Source organism: Chlamydotis macqueenii, chromosome 5 (assembly GCF_036417535.1).
Source record: "Chlamydotis macqueenii isolate bChlMac1 chromosome 5, bChlMac1.mat, whole genome shotgun sequence".
Taxonomy (NCBI): Eukaryota; Metazoa; Chordata; class Aves; order Otidiformes; family Otididae; genus Chlamydotis; species Chlamydotis macqueenii.
Window position 1 is genome coordinate 62,951,945 of NC_141560.1, and position 22,762 is coordinate 62,974,706.

General features: G+C 37.6%; 1 protein-coding gene across 1 annotated transcript in view; it reads right to left on the reverse strand.

Moving 5' to 3' along the window:
• SPON1 (spondin 1) overlaps positions 1-22,762 on the reverse strand; it is a 209,419-nt gene that overhangs the window by 136,432 nt on the left and 50,225 nt on the right. Inside the window, exons 4-5 of the mRNA XM_086749024.1 lie at positions 6,006-6,079; positions 5,205-5,327 (exon numbers count right to left, since the gene is read on the reverse strand). Coding sequence (XP_086605150.1) covers positions 5,205-5,327; positions 6,006-6,079 — 197 coding nt within the window. The remainder of the gene's footprint in view (positions 1-5,204; positions 5,328-6,005; positions 6,080-22,762) is intronic.

The window sequence follows — 22,762 nt, forward strand, 5'->3', positions numbered from 1 at the left end:
CTACATAAAGTAATCTGAGCAGTACAGGGCCAGAGCTGTCTTGCCTTACCAGTCCAGTGTCACTATCCAGTTCTTAAGACAGCAAATAGAATATTGAGGACTTTGCAGTGGTGTTATTTCACCTCCTTTTTGTATGAGTAGTTTGTTAATTTACACACACTTACACAGAATCATAGAATGGTTAGGGTTGGAAGGGACCTTCAAAGGTCATCTAGTCCAACCCCCCTGCAAGGAGCAGGGACATCCCTGACTAGATCAGGTTGCTCAGAGCCTCATCCAGCCTGGCCTTGAACGTTTCCAGAGATGGGGCCTCCACCACCTCTCTGGGCAACCTGTTCCAGTGTTCTATAACTCGCATCGTAAAAAATTTTTTCCTAATTTCTAATCTAAATCTACCCCCCTCTATTTTAAAACCATTACCTCTCGTCCTATCGCAACAGGCCCTACTAAACAGCCTATCCCCATCTTTCTTGTAGGCCCCCTTGAGGTACTGGAAGACCGCTATCAGGTCTCCCCGGAGCCTCCTCTTCTCCAGGCTGAACAGCCCCAACTCTCTCAGCCTGTCCTCATAAGAGAGGTGCTCCAGCCCTTTTATCATCTTCGTGGCCCTCCTCTGGACCTTCTCCAACTGGTCCATGTCCTTCTTGTGCTGGGGGCTCCAGAACTGGACACAGTACTCCAGGTGGGGTCTCACCAGGGCAGAGTAGAGGGGGAGAATCACCTCCCTCGACCTGCTGGCCACGCTTCTCTTGATGCAGCCCAGGATGCGGTTGGCCTTCTGGGCCGCAAGGGCGCATTGCCTGCTCATGTTAAGCTTCTCATCCACCAGCACTCCCAAAGTCCTTCTCCTCAGGGCTGCTCTCAATCCATTCCCCGCCCAGCCTGTATTTGTGCCTGGGATTGCCATGACCCAGGTGCAGGACCTTGCACTTGGCCTGGTTGAACTTCATGAGGTTGGCATGGGCCCACCTCTCCAGCCTGTCAAGGTCCCTCTGGATGGCATCCCTCCCTTCCAGCGTGTCGACGGCACCACACAACTTGGTGTCGTCGGCGAACTTGCTGAGGGTGCACTCTATCCCACTGTCCATGTTGCCGACAAAGATGTTGAACAGGGCTGGGCCCAGCACGGACCCCTGAGGGACGCCACTCGTGACCAGTCTCCACCTGGACATCGAGCCGTTGACCACCACTCTCTGAGTGCAGCCATCCAGCCAACTCCTTATCCACCGAGTGGTCCGTCCATCAAACCCATGTCTCTCTAGTTTAGAGAGAAGGATGTCGTGCGGGACAGCGTCAAAACCTTTGCACAAGTCCAGGTAGATGACGTCAGTTGCTCGTCCCTTGTCCACCGATGCCGTCACCCCGTCATAGAAGGCCACCAAATTGGTCAGGCATGATCTGCCCTTGGTGAAGCCATGTTGGCTGTCTCCAACCACCTCCTTGCTCTCCATGTGCCTTAGCATGGTTTCCAGGAGAATCTGCTCCATGACCTTGCCAGGCACAGAGGTGAGGCTGACCGGCCTGTAGTTACCTGGGTCTTCCTTACTCCCCTTTTTAAAAATTGGGGTTATGTTCCCTCTCTTCCAGTCATCGGGGACCTCACCAGACCGCCACGACTTCTCAAATATGATAGCCAGTGGCTTGGCAACTTCATCCGCCAGTTCCCTCAGGACCCGCGGATGGATCTCATCAGGACCCATGGACTTGTGCACCTTCAGGTTCCTCAGATGATCCCGAACCTGCTCTTCGAGTACAATGGGCAGTTCTTCATTCTCGCAGTCCCTGCTTGCACCTTCTACAGCTTGGGCGGTGGGACAGGAACTCTTGTCGGTGAAGACTGAGGCAAAAAAGTCATTGAGAACCTCAGCCTTCTCCATGTCCTGGGTAACCAGGACACCAGTTCCCTTCCGGAGGAGGCCTACATTTACCCTGGACTTTCTTTTGTCCCCTACATACCTATAAAAGCTCTTCCTGTTACATTTTATATCCCTGGCCAGATTCAGTTCTGCTAGGGCTTTGGCCTTCCTTACCTTATCCTTGGCCACTCACGCAGCCTCTTTGTAGTCCTCCCAGGCTACCTGTCCCCACTTCCACCCTCTATAGGCTTCCTTTTTCACTTTCAGTTGGTCCAGGAGCTCCTTGCTCATCCACGCCGGCCTCGTGGCCTTTTTGCCCGACTTGTTTTTCCTCGGGATGCATCTCTGCTGAGCTTGGAGGAGGTGCTCCTTGAATATGGACCAACTTTCCTGGGCCCCTCTTCCCTCCAGGGCCGCCTCCCATGGCACTTGGCCCATCAGGTCCCTGAAGAGGCCGAAGTCCGCCTTCCTGAAGTCTAGGGCAGAGAGCTCGCCATGTATTTTCCTTGCTGCCCCGTGGATCTTGAACTCCACCATGTCATGGTCGCTGCAGCCAAGGCTGTCCTTTAGTTTCACATCCCCCACCAGCCCCTCCCTGTTGGTGAGCACAAGGTCGAGCATGGCACCCCTCCTTGTCGGCTCCTCTATCGCCTGCAGGAGGAAGTTGTCATCCACGCATTCCAGGAACCTCCTGGACTGCCTGTGCCCTGCCGTGTTGTCTCTCCAACAGATGTCAGGGTGGTTGAAGTCCCCCATGAGGACCAGGGCCTGTGACCGTGAGGCTGCTCCTGTCTGCCTATAGAGCACTTCATCTGCTCTGTCCTCCTGGCCAGGCGGCCTGTAACAGACCCTGTGTATTTTTGCATGAAGATCAAGGTGTCGTCACAATATGAGAATGTATCCTCTGACATATTTCATAGATGTGCCCTATCAAATCATGCTGGAGAGCAGCTATATTTCTGTTATCAAATACGAGTGATATCCAGAGAGAATAAATGTTTTTAAGCCAAAGGGCATATGTAAATACAAATCTTTCTGACTGGCAAAACGTGATAGGAGATTTAATAGTTGCCCTTGAGCCAAACTGAATAACAAATGAAATACTTGGCTTCCACTAGTCCCATCATCAGGAGTTGTGATAGCTTGCAAAAATTACCTGAAAAACATGCTTACTTTTTTTAAGCCTTAGTCTGCAGATCAGTTTATTTTTTTTCTTCAGTCTGAGATCCATGAAAGCAAAATTGTTCTAAGAATTAATTTTTTTGACCCTTTTTACAGCTGTGGTACACCTCTCTCCATTCACTCTGTGGCTGGCACACTCAGAACAAGAAAGTGTTGCAGTGGTTTCATTCTAAGCAATGCTTTATAGAATAGGCACATCTGATAAATCCTAGAAAGACAATACAATTTTGAATTTAATGGAACAGAGGTTTTTTTAAATGCACTGGTACAATAAATGTAAATTTATTCCTAATCCATAGAATGTGTGAAAACCTAAAAATAGTTTCCCAGAATTAAAGTTTTGCACTGCACCTTCCAGAAACATTTCTGTGTAACAACAAAAGAAAATATTTTATTTGGCCAAAGCAGCTTTTTGGAGAAAAGCTAAGCAAAACAGCACCTATTATTTAGGGGTTTTTAAAGCAAGTCAGAAGATAAGTTAAAGAAAAGTCACAAAATATAAATTTTATTATCTACTTTTTATTTCGCTCATACTGACAGTATATATGTAGACAAGAATTTTTTATGTGATGGATTGGCAAATAATTTATGATTTATCTCAGTCCGTCATGAATAACATTTTATTTTAATATAATTACTGCACAAGTTCAACATTTTAAAGAATAATGTCAATGCCTAGTTTTCATTTTTCATCACTACATCTGGATGAGATCTTTTTCTCAACTTTCAAAAATTTCAATGTAAAATCTTATCAGTAGTTATTACTGGGCTTAATCCTGTTAGTATTATATGATTATCTTTTCCCTTCTCCAGCTTTTATAGTAAAACATTAATATAATTCACCACTCTGTAACTGGGGAGAGAGAGCAGTTTACAGAGTCCACTATTATAGCAAACTATTGCATCTCGCTCACTTTCAGTCACGTACCCGTACTCTTCAATTGTTCACTGGCTTGGATTTAAAAGAAAAGGCCATTTATCTCAATATTGCATCATTAAGTCACAGTAATTTCATAGTTTTCAATCATTTTCTCATGCCCTATTTCTAACCACCAGTTGGATCCAAAAAAATAATGCATACAGTGTCTCACACTCAGCAGATACATGAATCACCCAATTGCCTAAAAGATCATTTCTGCAATTATTGGTTTTGGCTTATTTTATCTCTCATAAATTATGCTGACAAATAATATTTGAACAATGCTACATTCAACTTAAAATGTATGAGAGACTCAACATAAGCAATATTGCTTAGACTATTAAAACTATGAGCTGATTGATGCATAAACCATATTTGGGTTATATGATGATATTCTGACTCATAAAAAAAAAATCAACATATAAAGTCTATATAATAAACATCATCCACAGACAACATAATAAAGTTTAAATACCAGTAAATGTGACTCACATTCTCAAATAATTTCCTAGCCTTTATTGCCACAGACTGTGGAGTCAGTAATGAAAAAATAAATGCATAATACACACATTTTTGTAACTTTAGCTTTTACAGTTACTTAGGTTATTGCAACAAGAATACTCATTCTGCAGTACAGAAACTTTAAAAACCCAGACAGGCAAAGCTCAGAACGTATGTTTTATCTGTCTATTCAATCAACAAAGACAAAGAAGAGAGAATATTCTAAGGTCTTTATATCTAGTAAATGTCCTTGGACAGAAAGATTCAGGGCTCACCAAACTAACGGGAATCTTTCAAAAGACTTTGAAGGAAAACATACTGACTAGACTGGCATGAATATAAACTCAAAACATTTGTGTTGCCTATCCTTTGTGGTACTTTTCTTAAAATCTCATTTCCTAGCTGTATGTTATGAGCCAGTCTAAGTTTTCCCTGGGGAAAAAAACAAACAAAAAACTCCAAATAAATAAAGAAGAAGTAACATTTCTTACCACAAAGAAATCTTGAAAGTCTGATCTTATATACATCTCAGTTCAAAATGTCAGAGAAATCAATAGAAGTAATTTGTAATGTATAGCATTCGCAGAAAGATCCATGGATTTTCAATACTGAACTTTAGCAGTACTCCATATATGTCATAATTTACACTGCTGAGCTGTAAATAAGTAATGTTGTTTCATACAACAAGCTCCAACCCTCTTCACAGTCCCTGTATGGTACAACAGTAATAGAAGAATTATACTCACGTGGAAAGTCTTTGGGATGTGTTTTTTCTGACCAGTTTCCATAAAAAGTTAGCCTGTATTTGGCAGTTCCACAGGCACAACAATCTAAAATTGGTTTGTCAGTCACACCTTCTGAGGCTGCATCTGAAAAAGCAGCAAAGTACCCATTGAAGATGGTTACAACTCAAAATCATACACAGAAAAGTTACATAATAAATACTCCAGTAAATAAATCTGAGTTAAATGCATGGGTTTTTTTTGTTTCTTTCTAAGTTGGGCTACACCAGACTAAACTAAAACCCTGATATATCTGGATCATATTTATAAATTGGTATAATGATTTAAATCCACGTTTAAATAAGAAAGCACTACTATTTCAGTAGCCTTCAGATTCAAAATGGGTTTGTTTCTCATTCTTATATGATATGGACAAAACCTCAGTTGATCTCAAAACACAATAGGCTTGAAATTTCTGGACAGTCAAAGCATATCAATTTTCCCGAGGGATGCAATAACCAGCTGCAACGCTCAGGTTTAGGAAAGGATGAAATAGCCCAGGATTCAATAAACTAAACGCCCTGGAGACAAACGGGTTTCACACAAAGACCAGGTAAAAAGTTGCAGGTATCACATTCAGGGGAGGGCAAGGAAGATTGTGTGAGGAACAGTATACATGATAAGGAAGAACATAACTGAATGGAAGATCCCAAATCTGAACCTGGATGAAACTGTTCAAAGGCTCAAAATTTTAGTTTGATATAATGGATTAAGAGAAATATGTAGAACACAAGGAAGTCAGAAATATGTTTTACTTTACCTTACCTTGTTCACAAATTTTTTTGGTGAGAGAACCCTCATCTTGAAAATAAATTATGCGCTTCTGCACAATACTGGCTCTATAAAGAAAAAAAAATATTTATTCCTTAAAGGAAGAAGGAAATGCATGATATGGTAGCAAAAGGACCGAATTGGACTGGTAAGACCTAGGTATATATCCCTCTTCTGACAATACATACACACAACACAGGAGTACAGATACAATATTTTTATTTCAACTTGCATTTGAATTTCATCACATTTTACAGAAACTTTGAATCTTATTACCTTTAGAGAAGCGATCACAGTCATAAGGTGAGGATCTGTGCACTTGAAATGCATGACAGTCAACTGAATACTCAATATTTCAATTAAATCTTACATTAAAATACTGGAATCATATTCAATTTTAGAAAAATAGCTCAGCTAAAGCAAGCAGCTGTTTGTAGGAAATTACACAGCATTCTGAAGAGATAAATACTTCTCATATATGACAGAAATTCAGTGCAAATATAATATAAAACAGAAGTTAGAAAAAGAGCTAGAATAAGCTAAAAATCTTTAAAAGCAATTCAAAGGTTCCAAAAGGCAAGCCATTTTAATATTAATTTAATCTAGAATATTTTATTAATGCTTATAGTTCAAACAAAATGTAAGTAAGCCTCAGTTTGGGGAGGGGTAGTGAGGTTGAATCTGAAAACGATACAGGGAAAACCAGAATTACTGTGCTTTTTTTTTTTTTTTACAGCTGAAATTTAGCTGATTTTTAGCCTCCCATCTGAGAGACTATAAATTTAATTTTGCATCAAAGATCTTCAAGTCAGCAAAGCACCAAGCCCCAGTTCTTCTTGCAAACTGGTATCATAACCATCATATGCTAAACATCAAAACAAATAATCAGCTGGAAAATATGTTCAAATGGCTCAGGTAACCCCTTCCAGATATAGATAAATTTAACCAGCTGCTTTGATCATTTTTTAACTATAAAATTTAATTAACATGAAAACTTTATCTTCTTTCTATAAGAAAACAGAATTTCGTTAAATTCAAAAACATTCAATAATTCTTTGGACAGTGAGTTTTCTGAGAAGAGTATGCTTTGGGAGTTGGCACTCTTCTTTGTAAGGGAGCACATTTTTCTAGCAACATTTTGTACCATCACTCATATTTAAAACTCTAAATAGCAAGGACCAGATTCTTATCTTACCTCAACTTTACAGTCAAGTAATTATCTTGATCTCTCTAGAGTTATTCCTCACTCATACCAGTTGAAGCGAGAAGAAAAATAAGACCATATATGCTTAGAAGTGTTGTTGTAGTCATGTAAACCTTTCCTTGACAATATTCCACCCCATAAAATTATCAAAAATAAGATGCTATTTTACTGTGCTTTCTTTGCCAAGATACAAGGTCAGAGTAGGATAGGAAAGAATCCTTCATTTCACATTATATAGTACCCAGGAGAATAACTGGGTTTTGTAAACCTCTTAAAGCTAGATCAAACAGATCAAACTGGAAAGGGTGCTGAAACTTCAGCTTGCTGTCATCCTTAATAGGTCTGGCATCTTCTAAAGATGATGTGGTAACGGACAATACAGGCAACCAACCAAGGCTGTGAGAAAAACCAGCATGAAACAGAGAAAAGCAAGACTGACTTTTACAAAAATCAAGGGCATGATTTGCCAGTATTTGGTGAAGAGGATCTCCTAATCCTCATCTTTATAAGGGAGTGTTTCCACTAGGGATAAATATGAGCCTGTGGCAAGTTACAGAAAGTGAATGAAACCTAGAGTAAGTTAAGTTTGTCTTTTTATTCATATGAGAACTGTCATGGGACAGTTTAAATGCCATCAGAAGAGACTGACCACTTAACTTATGTGAGAAGCAGAAACAAAGCTTTTTGAGAAACCTTTTGCAGGGTTTCTAACATGAAACAGAGGGGGAAAAAAAAAAAATAAAACAAAACCACCAATACAACTACTAACAAGAATATCAGCCCAATGGCCACCCTGTGCAGTGGCATGCTACATTAGTTTTTCCAGCTTTTACAATCAAAACCAAAGTCAAGCCTAAAGACTTTGGATGCTACACTGTGATTGAGAGCCAACACTTTCACACAGACTCAATGAAACACATGCAATTTTTGATACACAATGAATGATAGTTCTTCAAACACTGTAGCATAAAACTGGAAAACAGTAATGTAGGATGATAAATAAAAAGGAGAGTAACTGAAACCTGAGCTGAAATGTATATACATCATCACAACTCCCATATTGTCAAGGTGCTTTAATTTCTCATACACTGGCCAGTTACAAGCAGCCATCTTCCAGGATTGATACTAGGGCCAATAGCACCTTTACTGAAGTTCTGGATGAGGGAGTGGAATGCTACCTCAACAAATCTGCAAATGATACTAAATTGAGGGAGCAGCTGACATGCTAAAGAGTAAGGCTACTATTCAGACAGGAAGATCCCAACAGACACAAGAAATGGGTTGGCAGGAAGCCCATGAAAATGCAAAGCCAAAGTCTTGCACAGAGGATGGAATAATGCAGATACAACAGTACAACACAGGACACCTGCTAGGCAGAGAGCAGCTTTGCAGAAAAGGCCTTGAGGGTCCTGGTGGACAAGGTGACCATGAGCCAGCAGCATGCCATTGCAGCCACCAGCTTCCTGGATGTTTTCAGCAAAAGTGTAGCAACCCAGACAAGGAATGTGATTTCTTCCCCTCCATTTGGTACTTGCGAGACCATATCTGGAGTATTACAGCCAGTTTGGGGCTGCCCAGTTTGAGAGAGACATTACATCACTAGAGAAAGTTCAACAAAGGGCCATCAAGATGATTAGAGGAATGGATCCCACGATGTTTGAGGAGAGGCTGAGACCTGGATTCACTCAGTCTAAAGAAGAAAATGCAAAGGAAGAATCTTACTGCTTGTTGCCTTCAACTATCTATCAGAAAGATACAGAAGAAGTAGATCCAGGTGCTTCTCAGAAGTGCATGGTGGTAGGATGCAAGACAACAGGCAAGCGTGGACACAAGAAATGCCATGGAAGTACAAGGAAAACCTTTCTCATCACAAGGATGGTCAAAGTGATCAAACACTAGAACAGGTTGCCTAGACAGTAATCCAAATAAACAGGAAATCAGCTGCTTGATAAAGGAGCTCCCAAGCCTGCAGATAACAAAGACATTACAAGTATTTAATTTCAGAAGCAGTTATTTTAGAAATAAAATGTAGAAAGCTTGTTTGAAGTCTAAAGTGTACTTATATTACTGTTTTTGCTACAGTTAGCTCGTCACTGTGAAATGTCAAGGGAACAGTTCCTTTTCTAACAATAAAAGCTTCAGAGCTTTCCAAGTCATTGTCTCTTCAGCTGGGTTTGAAATTATGTATGGAAATTATATATGGAGCCAATAAGCTAAATGGGAGTTTTGTTACTGATTCCAAGTGGAACAAGATTGGTATATTAGAAGGCGGCATAAAAACCAGAAGCAGGCACACAACTTCACAAATACCCAGACAGAAACAATACTAAATTAATTTTAAAATAGTCATTGTTTTAATAATTGGCTACTAGATTGAAGACAGACCAAAGCATCTGACCAGTGTATTTGACTTGTTTTTATCACTACCTTTTGTTTCCTTTTTATTTATTTGACATAATTTTTATTGCTCTATAAAAGTACTTATTAGGCCTAAAGAGACTTTCCTTTGGTTTTGAGGCTTACAAAACCAGCTTAAAAATGGAATGGCTAACTTTTACAGAGAGGTAAGAAAGCTTTTAAGAATTTACAGAAGGTACACGTCTGCTTAGTCTGCTTAAATCCTTCTCACCTCTTCCAACATCCAGTGCTTTCTGAACTTAATGGGAAGGGGAGAACCAATTGCTTTCCCCTACATGTTAACAGATCTAAGTGAATTGACTTATTTCTCTCTTTGACTATCAGCATATCATGGAATAAAAAAGAAAAAGGAAACAAATATGACTCAAAAAATTTGGGTTTTTTCCCTTTTTCTTCAAAAAGGATGATTCTGGATTAGAGTTCAAGCTTCTCCATCACCAAACTAAGGAGCAAAACTCTATGTTTCAGGCATATATATCTAGCAGCACCTGGTTTTATGTAAAAAAAAAAAAAAAAATCTCCTGAAAATGTTACTTATGATTTCTGCTTTGTGGTTCTCTCAGCGAAAATCAAGGAACATCTGGTAGCTTCTATAATATTTGTTTTGGCAATACTACTTCAGAACGTTGCAGGTTGGATACAAGCAGGTCAGACTTATTCCTGTCTGTTTGGTGAGATCACATCTGAGAATGAGGGGAGTGAGATCTGCCCTGAAAGACTTCCTTGGAATAAGAAGGTCCCTCTCCAGCACAGTTCCACAGTGACTGCACCATCCTGCTGTGAAAAGCTCTACCAAAATTGTATAAATTGCATCTGGGATATTAATAAACAGGAAAAGTCATAAACAATAAAAATTCAGAGCAGCCTTGTGAACGCTCCAAGTCATACCAGAAGCTGAGGTGGGTTTGTTTTTTTTTTTTTTCCTTTCTTCCATAGAAGCAGCTTTAGATCATCTTCCTTACTGCTTTTGTCAAATCCTAGCATCAACAGAAATACTCTTATTTTAAATTGCCTCTGTGGGTGTAATGATTTGACAAAAGAAGCAAGGAAGAGGATCTATAAGAATTGTTCCTATGACATTTTTTAGGCTTACATCAAAACCATTAAGTACAATATTAGAGTTACATTTTAATAAAACAGATTTTGCCAGACCTAGTGAGGATACTCGAAGTTCCACCTGGGTACTCAGAAGTAATCATGAACTACTGGTTTGCAGATAAGAAACTTTTTCTGCTCTATATTACTTATGAGTTAACCTTGTCTTGTCCTTCTAGCCATCAAAATGATTTTCTTAATTATTCCATGCTTTACTGATTTAATTACATTATTATGAGTTATTTCTCACCCAAGAAAGCTACCGAGAACAATTATACTTAATAGGATGTTAAGTTTGTTTGCTTTTTTGGTTTTGTTGTCTTTTGGAGAGACAGAATTTCTAAATGTATCGTTTACCCGAGCCCTAGAAAGTGAGGTGAAAACCATGTATTTACATCTACTGTAATTTTGTTGGTGCTACTGGATTTGATAATTCTAATGCACTATTTAGGATGTTCTCATTTTATTTCGTTCTGTGTTGTCTTAGGAAAAAAAAAAAACAAAAAACACCACCACCACAACCCTATGTTTCTATCAAGCACTTACAAGGTCAGGAAATGTGCAAACTCCAGAAGTTTACCAACAACATTTACCTCTTTTTCTAATATTTAGGAGACTCTTATTAAAAATAAATTAAACTTCCTCTGAAAACATATACAACCCTTTAGCCGTTAGATACCCAACAACTTTTACACTGGTAGGGTATTTGACAACTACATCCCTCAAAATAGTTTTAAACTCAGAAACTGTACTCAGTCTCACCAAAGAACAAGCTCTATCTACACCAGAATCTAATTTTGTCATCAGCCATCATTAACGAGGGTCAGTACTATTAAAAACTTGCATGAATTTTTTTCTTTCTTGATGTCTAATTTAGGAGCCAACATAGATGGTGTGGTTTTTGTTGTCATTTTCTTGGGTTTGTTCGTTTGTTTGTTTTTATCTTGTTAACACAGTTTGAGCAAACCAACCAGACTTTGTATTCGATGTTGGATAAAACATGGTAATATTGATGTGAAGTTTATCAGTGTTGCCATAATTCAACATCTACATTCCTGCACAGGATTAGTGCCTTTCCTCTAATAGATTAGTCAGATCAAAAACAATAAAAGCTCCTCACTTCTAAAAAATTCAGTGCATACACATACACTAAAATGTCCTTCTTCAGTTTTAGTTTTCAACATTTCACCCATACTGTGAGGAAATATAATCAAGAGAAACCCCACAGCAAGAGCAAAGTACTCTAAACTTGTCTTACAAATTTGCTCTAGCTTCAAAATCCTTTTGGTTGTCCTTCATATCACACTTCAGTCTATCATCACAGGCATCCATGAGAGCTTAGTGATTTCAACAAAAAGCTCTGAGGGAAAACACAATTACATATGCTGCTATCTTGTCTTTGTCCTCAGAAAATCCCTCTGTTCTTTGCCTGAATGGTCACAAGACATAAATATTAAATCCAAAATCTTCAGGATAAAAATTCATACTGACAAAATAATTTCAAAAAAACAAAACCCAAAAAACACCACCAAAGGCAAAAAAGATAAAAGAATTACTTTGTCTGGGACTCTTGAGAAAATTTCACATTGCGTAAAGCCCATTGCTATTTGTGGACTGTACCTTCACCAGGTATTTTGCTAGCCACTATTTTTTGTAGCAAGTACCATCTCCTTGAATTTCAAAATTAAGCATTATAAATTACATCTTAAAGAAAAGTCAGAAAAGATTGGATAGGACTTGATGGCTGGAGGATATATTTATTCTGTTATTTTAAGTACCTTTTTCGTATAGTAGATGGAAACACTCTATCAAAGGCGGGCACATAGTTTTCATCAAGCTAGTGAGCCCAGACTCATCTTACACAACAGCTAACTCATTCATTGAGCTGACTTGTGATAAGAACTGATGCTAAGCACATGTGTATTAACTAACAAATCCTAAAATCAAAACGAAAACAAAAAAAAAACTTGTCAAGCATTGTTTTATTTCTGCTTAAAAGGTCTATGCAACCAGTATGACACTCAACTCACTTGCACGGGGACTCAAAGCCTTGATTCCTCTGGGTGTTCAAGAGAAGCAAGAAAAGAAAGAGGCAGCCATAGCCCCCTTTTCAATCTGTAGCCAGCTCTACCTGCTACGCCAGGGCATGGCAAAAAAAAAAAAAAACAAACCACACAGCCAAAAGTTACACTTCAAACCCTTTCACATGTGTTAACTCTTCACCACTCCTCAAATTCCCTGCTGTCACTACCCAACCTCTGTTCACTTTGCCATTAACGCATAGCAAGTGCAGACAGCTGTAACACAGTAAGAAGCAGATTTGTCCTTTTACCATTATTTTTTTTTAAAAATCTCTATACCCTACACATATTCCCTTCACCTCTTGAACCACCTTCCCCCACTCCAAGTTGGGGGGATAAAAAAAAAAAAAAATATTTTTTTGGCGTATTGTATTAAAAAAGCAAAATAAGTAACATTAAATATCAGCATGAGCGCCCAGTTAATGAAGCTTGAAAAAATTCCCCAAAACTTAAGAAAAAATTTTCTAAATCATTAATATTATTAGGAAATTCAGGAAGAAAGGAAGAGAATTTGTAGATAAAACAAAAAATATCAGAGCTGTCATTTTCCAACTATTGTTTCAGAAAAGGTGTCAGCTAGCAATACACTGAAGTTATATTTTAATAAGTAAATTATTTGCTTGTACAGATAAAAACTGTATGTCAAGAGAAACATCCTAACCAGGTCCACCTACTTGTAAAATACTAATTACTAGGTATTTAGTAGCAGGAATCCAAATTGGAACAAAGTATTTGATGTTTTCAAACCCAGAAAAACCTTCACCTCATTTCAGTTGACAGGAGCCTGAAGCCCCACAATGGGTGACAGAAAAAATTAACACCCACTGAAACTAAGCTAACTTGATTTGATATTAAAATGCTTAATATTACTTCTTGAAATAAAACTTAATATTATGAATGTATTTGCCTAGGGAAGTTTAATTTTCATGCAGTACATTTAGTGCTTAAGGTTAAGTCTGACACCACAAATCCACTGGAACTGGATTCGGAAGCATCAGAAGAGGAGACTTGCCATTTCCTTAGTGCAGCTGAGACACACATTTCACCTTTCAAGAATTAATACCTTTAACAACTGAATCTCTTCTACCTGGGATTTTCTAAGAGCTTTCACTGACAGCTGTGACTGCAGCCTACGGAACATTCAGACAGCTAATGCCAAGAGATACCGGTTGTTTACGCTGAAAGATATGAGTGCAGAGAAATGAAAGGAAAGAAACGACCAATAAAGATAAAAGGGTTGAGATCTGTAACTTTTCCATTTTCCTCTTCCTCAACAACAGTATATGGGAAGAAGGCACATTAAAATTATATTTGAGAAATAGCTGAAAGGCCATGGCAACATATAATTATCAAAGAATGATCTAATTAATACATTAGATTATTCTGTATCATTAGGGAGGTTTTCACCAAGCTTCTCCTCTTACTCTTTGTTCAACATCTGCTGCAACAAGTTTGCGGCTGAGCACAGTGTTAGGATAGCATCTCTAGTTCATAGTTCTGGTTGCAAAAATCAGTTGCAGTAAGGATTTCTAGCAAATATTGTTGCGAAACTTTAGTACCTAGATTTTTGGAGAGTGCAATGGCAAGAAACCTATACAACAGAGTTTTTTCTCTTCCTGCTTGAGTCCTAAAAATGCCAAATTCAATTCAACTTTCTTGTGTCTGATGAGCTGCCACACCAATAGCACTGGCAGTAGTTTTGCTACAACACATCAAAAGAACAAGATGGCCCCAGTAACCCATGAACATGTAGAAATATCAACACTAGAGCTGTCCTATTCAATCTATGTTTAGGAATGCTTAGCAGCTGCTTGGACAATACAAAAATGAAATATTTACCTGTACTGCCCCTGTCATGATGCACATGAGATGTCTCCTTTAAATTGTACCCTGCCAGGATCATTGACAGGAAGCACAGAGCTTCCAATACTTCTATTGCTCTGAAGATATTAATATTAATGAACCACAGATTACCTCAGAAACTTTCAGCAACCTGATCTCTTTCGTTGTGCCCTAATCAATATGGCAACAGAAGATCAATGCCAAATCATTTATAAACACCACCTACACATTGGATTGAGGAAGATTTTTAAGGACTTCAGCACCAAATTACAGCATAAATCACCTTTGGTTCACTGGTGGAATTTCAAAGTATATTAATGGAAATGGCGCCCATGGCACGCATGGCTTGAACCTGAATGGGACAACACACAAGGAGCTCTCCAAACAGGTCAGCCCAGCAAACAGACTACAGTAATCCTTGAAGTTTAAAGACAAGGAAAGGCTGAGTGGGTGTCGTAGTTCAGCCCCAACGGGGACCAGACTACGCAGTCTCTCTCTCACTCCCCCCAGCTCAGGTAAATATTAACTCTATCCTGGCCAGAACCAGGACAGTGGGTTGTGATCTTAACAGATTCAGATTATTATGTGAAGGGACACAATATTGGGTGTTTGACTAGCTTAGGAGAAGGTAAAGGCTGGGCAACAGAAATATTTTTGAGTAAGGATTGGTGCAGAAGAGATTTGTAAATGTGGGAATTGCCAAGGGGATCAGCTGTGAATTAGACATCTAAAGGCTCAAAATAATAAGAATGAGGAAGCTGAATGGGATGCTAATGTAGATTCAGCCGCTAAAGCAGCAGCAGACCTGGGACATACAAACTAAACAGAAATGGCAGTTACTAGAGCACAGCAGAAACAAAAGGAACAAGAAAGTAAATCAAAAGGAACAAGAAAGTAAATGGAGAAATAAGAATTGCAAAATGCTCCTGCAAACCAGAAAAATACTCTTTAAGAGTGAAGGAAATAGCAATGTTGAAAGGTCCAGAAAGAGGTGTTAGGAAATGGATCAAAAATTGTCTGAGATATGCAACAAAGGGCAAGAACAAAGTCTAGTGATGTCTCTCCTGCAGCAGTGGGTTGTCAGACTGTGGATGTGATTACATGTAGATCACATACATTAGCTCCCCAAAACAAGCTGGGGTAATGAAACTCCTTAGAAGTGACCAATTCTTTCTCAAAGTTGTTTGAAGCCTTTTCTATAAAACAACATACAGCAGCAGGGAGAGGAAAAAAAAGCCCAACAGTATCAAGAAGTCTTGTGCCTCTGTGGGACTCCGGAAGTCTTGTTGACCCAGATAAAGGTCATCATTTCAGGGAGGAAGCGATTACAACTATGCTTAAAGGATCAGGGATTAAGCAAAAGCTACACATTCTGTATCTCCCTCAATCATCAGGACAAGGAGAGCATATGAATAGAACTATTAAAGGAGCATTGTGAACAGCAGTAAGTATTAATGGAAAGGATTAACATGATAAATTACCCTTCATATCAGCAGCTTTAAGAAGCAGGCGTAGAGTAGGAACTGGAATCCAGCCCTACTAACTTTTAATTGGAACAGAAGTGCAGTTAATTAGATTCTTCACTTTGTTAGAGACTCTGAAAAGGAGATGTTTTAATATGGATAATTGAGATATACCAAGTGTGATCAGAGATACAGGAGGAAATAGAGGAAGGGATACGGCACTGCAGAGAGAAGCAGGAGTGCTCCTTCAGACATGTGCACGGGAAATAGCTGAATCAATTATGGTTTTGAGACTGACATCCAAGCAGAGCAATTTAAACTTTTCCAACAGTTGGTTTAGATTTCAAAATGGAACAAGGAAAACAAACCTCCTGATCATCAAGACAAAAACATAACATACACCTATCTGACTTTTTACAGCAGGCAGTCATTTGCTCCCACCAAACATCTTCACGGAATAAGAGACAAAAAATACATGCTTTGAAAATTAAAAACATGCAATTATCAGATACACTGATGCTGAGGGTGTTTTGTCCTGCAATCTTATGCTGCTGTTGATTGTGAGATGATACTCTCTATTGAGAGCTGAACAACCTACTGAAATCAATTACCAACTTCAGTTTCACTTAATCAGAAGAGAATCACTGCCTGAATTTCTTCTGATGCATGAGTAGCCACTAGAAAACTAGAAAATTATAAGGACACAATTCAAAACTTTATTCTTGCTGAGCCAAGTTGCTTGCTGATAAAGACAATGCAATGTATCTGTGAAATTTGCCTCCTCATGAGTTTAGCATTATTTTATTTACTTGCCTGACTATATTTAGTACTTTGTGAGTAGAACTATGTCTGGCAGAAATACAGACTACTACTATAAAACTGGCAGGGATGAAGAGCTATTTGTGTTTCTTCACTATATTGAAGATAATGCTTTGTCCATCATTTATTCAGAGAAATTAGATAAATGCCTGCTCATTAGTATTTGCTATCTAAGTTACTCTGATGAACAAGAGAATTTCTTTATGAACCATCATGAAATGGTAGTACCTCAATACATGGCATCATCTCTGCAGTGTGGAACATTTTTGTATATGTTTTCTACACAAGTTCCTTGTCTCGTCATATATTTACTTCAGCAAACAATTGCAAGGCAATTGCGGCATGAGAGAGCACACCTTTTTTTCTATGTACAGAACAAGTATGTATATTCCATTTTCAGACGAATCTATGGGAAGAAGCATTATTATAGGCAAAATGCATTGTTGGTACATATTAAGGATATCACCAGGCTACACGCACTGTCTGTGCAGTGAGCAAGTGTTAAGCTCATTATCCTTCTAACGAACAGAGCTGATCCCTTCTCTACTCTAGACACAGGCCCCTCTGTCTGCAAGCCTATCCTTTCTGCAGCAACTGAAAACCCAGAAACCATTAAAGAAATCATGTGTGCTTTCTGGTGCATTGCAAGACTTTAAACGATATTCTGCTGAAGCAGTGAACTGACTGAGCAACAAATCCATTTCTCCAGCAAAGCACTGTAAAAAGCATTCACACTGCTGCTGTTCAGGTGGCGAAGATACTTAATGCATATCGAATGAAGCAGAAAAGACAGAAAAAGTGGGTACCTAATTACTGCAAGGAAAATAAAAGAATGGCCCATGGAATTATTGGTTGAATTTAATATTTCAATTCTTTCAACAAATCCCTTCCAAAAATTCTCAAACCAGATAACTAGAAAGACAACAACTCAACAGTCAGTTTGCAAGAAGAACAACTCCTCTTCTAGGTGGTTTTTTCCTTTCATAATTTCTGAAGAACTGCAACAACACATGTAGCTTCTCCTTTAAGGAAACAAAGCAGAATTGATTTTGTGGTGCTTCATATGGAACAAAGAATCAAGATAAATACTGTGTTCAGGTTCTGAGACCCTTATTTATATAATACATCACTCTTAGAGAGTCTGCAGTTAATACATTTAAATCCACATGAGAATTTAAATACTATTCAATATAAGTCAGGATCTGACACTTTGTTAATTCGGTCATTTGCCTTTCACACTGAAATATAGCTGTGCTTGAAATTTTAACTGTAAAATGCTCTATGCAGAGCTGTTCTAGATTTTTGTGGACATGCAGTTCAGCAAATACTGAACTCAGTATGCTAGAAAAAATTTGCTAACGCAGAAAGTTTCATACAAAATAACACATCCAGTATAGCTTCATAAATGTAACTGTGGGTTTACTTATAAAACCTCATAGAAACACAGTCTTGAAATACCTGAACAAAGTCTATTAAGAAGGAGCAAATGACCAGTAAGATGTGTCATCTTTATGACTAATTTAAATCACACTTTGTAACATCTAAGAATTGACAAAGTGTTGTAGGATCGAGACCATACACTGGTAATTTTGACTCTTTTGTCTGAGTCTATAGACATTTTGAATAACGGAGGATCTTGCCAAGATATTCTAACAGTGCATTTTATTAAAGCCTCCTAGTCACTAGGCACATATTGGATAAAATCATTGGTTACTAAAATTAAAAATGAACCACATGATGTTACTTAGCTCTTTCATTATCTCATTTCATCATTGCTGGACCCAATTTGCCCTTCACTTCTTTTTGATGTGAAATGAGAATACTCATACTACAGTAAACAACATTATGTTTTTATAACAGTGAGCCTACTGTTGCCCTGGTTTTAATATATAGAGAAAAATATCTTTATCTGTAAACTGTAGAAAGAGTATAACATTTTGTTTAATAAATAAAATACATATTGTAAAAATGTAGCATATACTACTTTAAAATAATGCCTTCAGTTCCAGACATAAGACAAATCACTTCCTCAGCATGCATTACCATGCACTGAGAAAGCTTAATTTCAGTTCATTTGGTTATAAAAAACTGATTTAAAACATTCAGTAATAAAAAATGAAAACACTTTTGATGTCATCAGTTGTGACTCTCCTTTATGTTTTGAAAGGAAATCAAATTACGACTATCATGATTATTTCTATTCCTTTCCTCTCTTTGCTTCCCCTCAAAAATTGACAATGGCATTGAAGTCAAATTAAACATCTGTTTGTAAAATAAACTGGAGTGCTACTGACAGCTGCTGCCGAATGGCAAATGTTCTACAGCTGCTGGGCTCCTAAATTAACAATGATTTTCATTTACAAACAGCAAACAAGAAAACTATGGAGTCTTTTTTTTTTTTTTATTCCACTACTTGAAATTTATGAAAATACAGACTCTACTAGAGAATTAGACAGAAAGAAATCAGAGTTTACCGTTTTATTTCCCCACTTACTGGGAGCAAAATTCAGATAAAATCAGATTTCAGTGCAAGACACAGAGAACTTCCCTCCTTACATGTCTTAAATCTTTTTGCATTTCCTCTCCAGGATATGTAAATAAGATGCAATAATTCTTCTCTTTCTCCAACACAAATTTTGTCAATAAAAAATACTATTGAATAAAAACTTTTACTGTTTTTTTCATACATCTTTTTAGATTTGTAAATACTCAGGCACATCAAACTGGTAGATTATTTTCAATGTTTTATTTAAGATGCCTACACATTAGTTACTTCAGAAGTAGATGGCAGGATTTTTTAGACAGCAATGTTCATACATTTAAAATGAATTTCGTTTCTCATATGTTTAGAATTCAGCTGGAACTCACTGAAGAGTTTCAAGTTCAGTGAGGTTAAGCATACATCAATATTTTCATTAATAACTTAAATGATGAATAGAGAACAAGTTACTGACTGCAGACAGTATCAAGCTGCAGTTGCTTAAAATGCAAAACAGTTAATATATTTGAGGAATTCTGAAGAGTCAGTAATTAAATAACATTAAACACAAAGTCCTAGTTTTAGATAATAGTAATTATTTGCACAAAGACAGAATGGAAAAAAAAACAATGAGAGGTGTATTTGATAGGAGGATGAAAGAAGTCTAGGGTATCAGAAGTTGAACACAAGTAATTGTTATTCATTTAAGAAAAACAGCAAACACTACAGTGGAAACACTTTCTCTATAGAAGTGGAGTCACGTAAGGCATCTGTAGGATAACAATGCCCACTTTTGAGTACCACAATTCAAGGGTATGGATCATTTGGAGAAAGTTCAGACGACTAATGAGAACAATCAGATACCTAGAAGGGGAAAAAGACTGAAGTAGCCTAGAGAAAAGAAGACTAAAGGAAGACATGCGTCGAAAAAGGGTTACAGCATCTGAGAATAAGGGGCATCAGAGGAATAATTTTAGCAAAAGAGTAGCAATGATGTGTAAATATTGGCACCACTTCCACATGGGGACTGCCAAGGCTCCACCTTTAAGAAGAACAGAGGTGGACAGACGCAACTCAATCATAGTTCATCCTATTATCACACTGCTGTCAGACAGTGAAAGATGGGTATTTCACCGAAGTCCCTTCTAACATAATTTGCTATGGCTTGCCTATTTATCTTCAAGTTTTGGATCAGAAAGTAGAATTAGCAGAAAGTACTATACCTGACTTGCTACTTCATATGATTTTTCCAAGCACACAATTTAAACATAGAGTAACTATCCTTAGAACAGTGTTGAGAATCTAGAAGGACCAAGAAATTTGGGATGTATAAATTTTAAGAAATAAAAATTAAAGTTTTAAATACCCCATGTGTCTTTGCTGAGTACCAAATGAGAATTGCAATCAACTTCTGATCAGTTCTGTGTTTGAATTTGTGTCAGCTGTTAACCTTAATAGTTAATCTTAATTGCAGTATTTCCCAAGAAAGTCCAGACAAAACACAACGACGATCAAAAAGAGAACTGATATCAGTGTCTTATCATGAAGCATGTTGTACTTTTCTAATGCCTGCATTCCTACCCCACTTGCACATCAAAGGAAATAACTTTTTCTTTTTTTTTGTAAAACAGCTTGTTTTACAAAAATACAAGTATTTGTGCAAAATAATAATCATATGGACCAATCAGAGTAATTGCACATTACTTCCAGGTACCACAAAACGTGCCATAACATTGATTTTTCAAAAATATGAAATTATCAGAGGCATTTTAAAGGTAAAGTGTGAAACAGTTAAAAATATTATCTTCTATAATAAAGCCATAACTATATTCCCCCTACCACTAGAAGAAAGGCCATCATCCTCTCCTTACTCTTAACATTGTTTTTCTATTGCTTTGCACTCCTCAAGGAATAAATCCGTCTTGCAGCAGCAAAACCATTAAGCTGCTTTGCAACACTACATCTTTGCAAACAAAACAGCGTATGAATGAATATAGCTAGATTTTATAGGATTACTATATTAATTGTGCTGTAAGAAAGATGATTTAGAAGGACACAAAATTACAGGAAAATCCATTTACAACACTTTCCAAATTCATGTGCTCCCACTGTGAAGTTAAAGAAACAATACCAAATCTGTGAAGCGGATTTTTGTTTTAAATGTAGATGCATTTAGTCTGTAGATCCAGGAGGCTGCTACTGTAAATATTAAAATGCAAATATGCATTTTTACAATCTAATATTAGAGCTGCTATAAATATAGAAGCTGTGTAGAAATGCAGAAGGTTATTCTCCCTTCCTAATACAACTAAACTCTCCTGGGGTGTTTAGCCTAAAAAATGAAATGCAGGGCTGTAAGTTAGTTACACTACAAAGTTTAAATTTTTGTCTTATTTGCTTTGTAAAAAAAAAAATAGCTGGATGAAGAAAGCATTTACATTATTTTTAAGGAATTAGAATAGTGCAATACTAACATATAACCTTTTCTATCTTGCAGTGTTGTATAAAGAGTCTAGCTGCTTTTGAGAAAACAAAGGCACAGAAAAAGGAGTTGAGGTGTAGATGATAACTCAGTGTGAAAGACAAGAATGGACCCAGATCTACTCACTTCCAATCGTACATCCCTAGCCATTTAAAGCTGTGCACGTTTCTCTTACATCAACTCTCAAAGGTGAAGAATGGGGAAAAATGACAGCAGGTCAAAAGTATCACATACAGAAAATTAGTACTTCTTCTGTATGTCAAAGGTTGTATTTGTTCTAAGGACTGTTAGGACGTATTAGACAAATCTTAAATTGCTAACTTAATTGTGTAGAAATACATGGAGTGTTTACATAAAATATTTTGTTTAACCTATGCACAAAGAAATATTAACCTATGCTGCTATTACCTCTATCAAAAATGAAGCTAAGAAGCTACTGCAGTTGTGTGTAGTTAACTGGAAGATACAGATTTATACTTTTTTAAACTATTATTAGAGGAATACGATCATTTCTCTGCATGCAGAGGACTCATTAATTTTACTGGGAAAAATCAATATAGCTATTTATAATATGAGAACTGTTATCTTCCATTGTTCCATAAACAGCATATAATTGTTACTGAGAGCTCTTGCTTCGCAAGGCAGGCAGATTGTTCTCTATCTTTCCTTGGCAATTATATTTAGTCATAATGGAAAGCTTTCAGTAAATGCTTTATAACTGTGCTCAATTGCTCCAGTATTGGTATTCTAATAAACGGTCAGGTAAAATTGCTGACATGTAACTATCTGGACAATCACACAGGAAGACTGAAAGGATAAACGGAAAAGACTGAATAACAAGCTTCACACCCAATTCAAACAAGCAGGA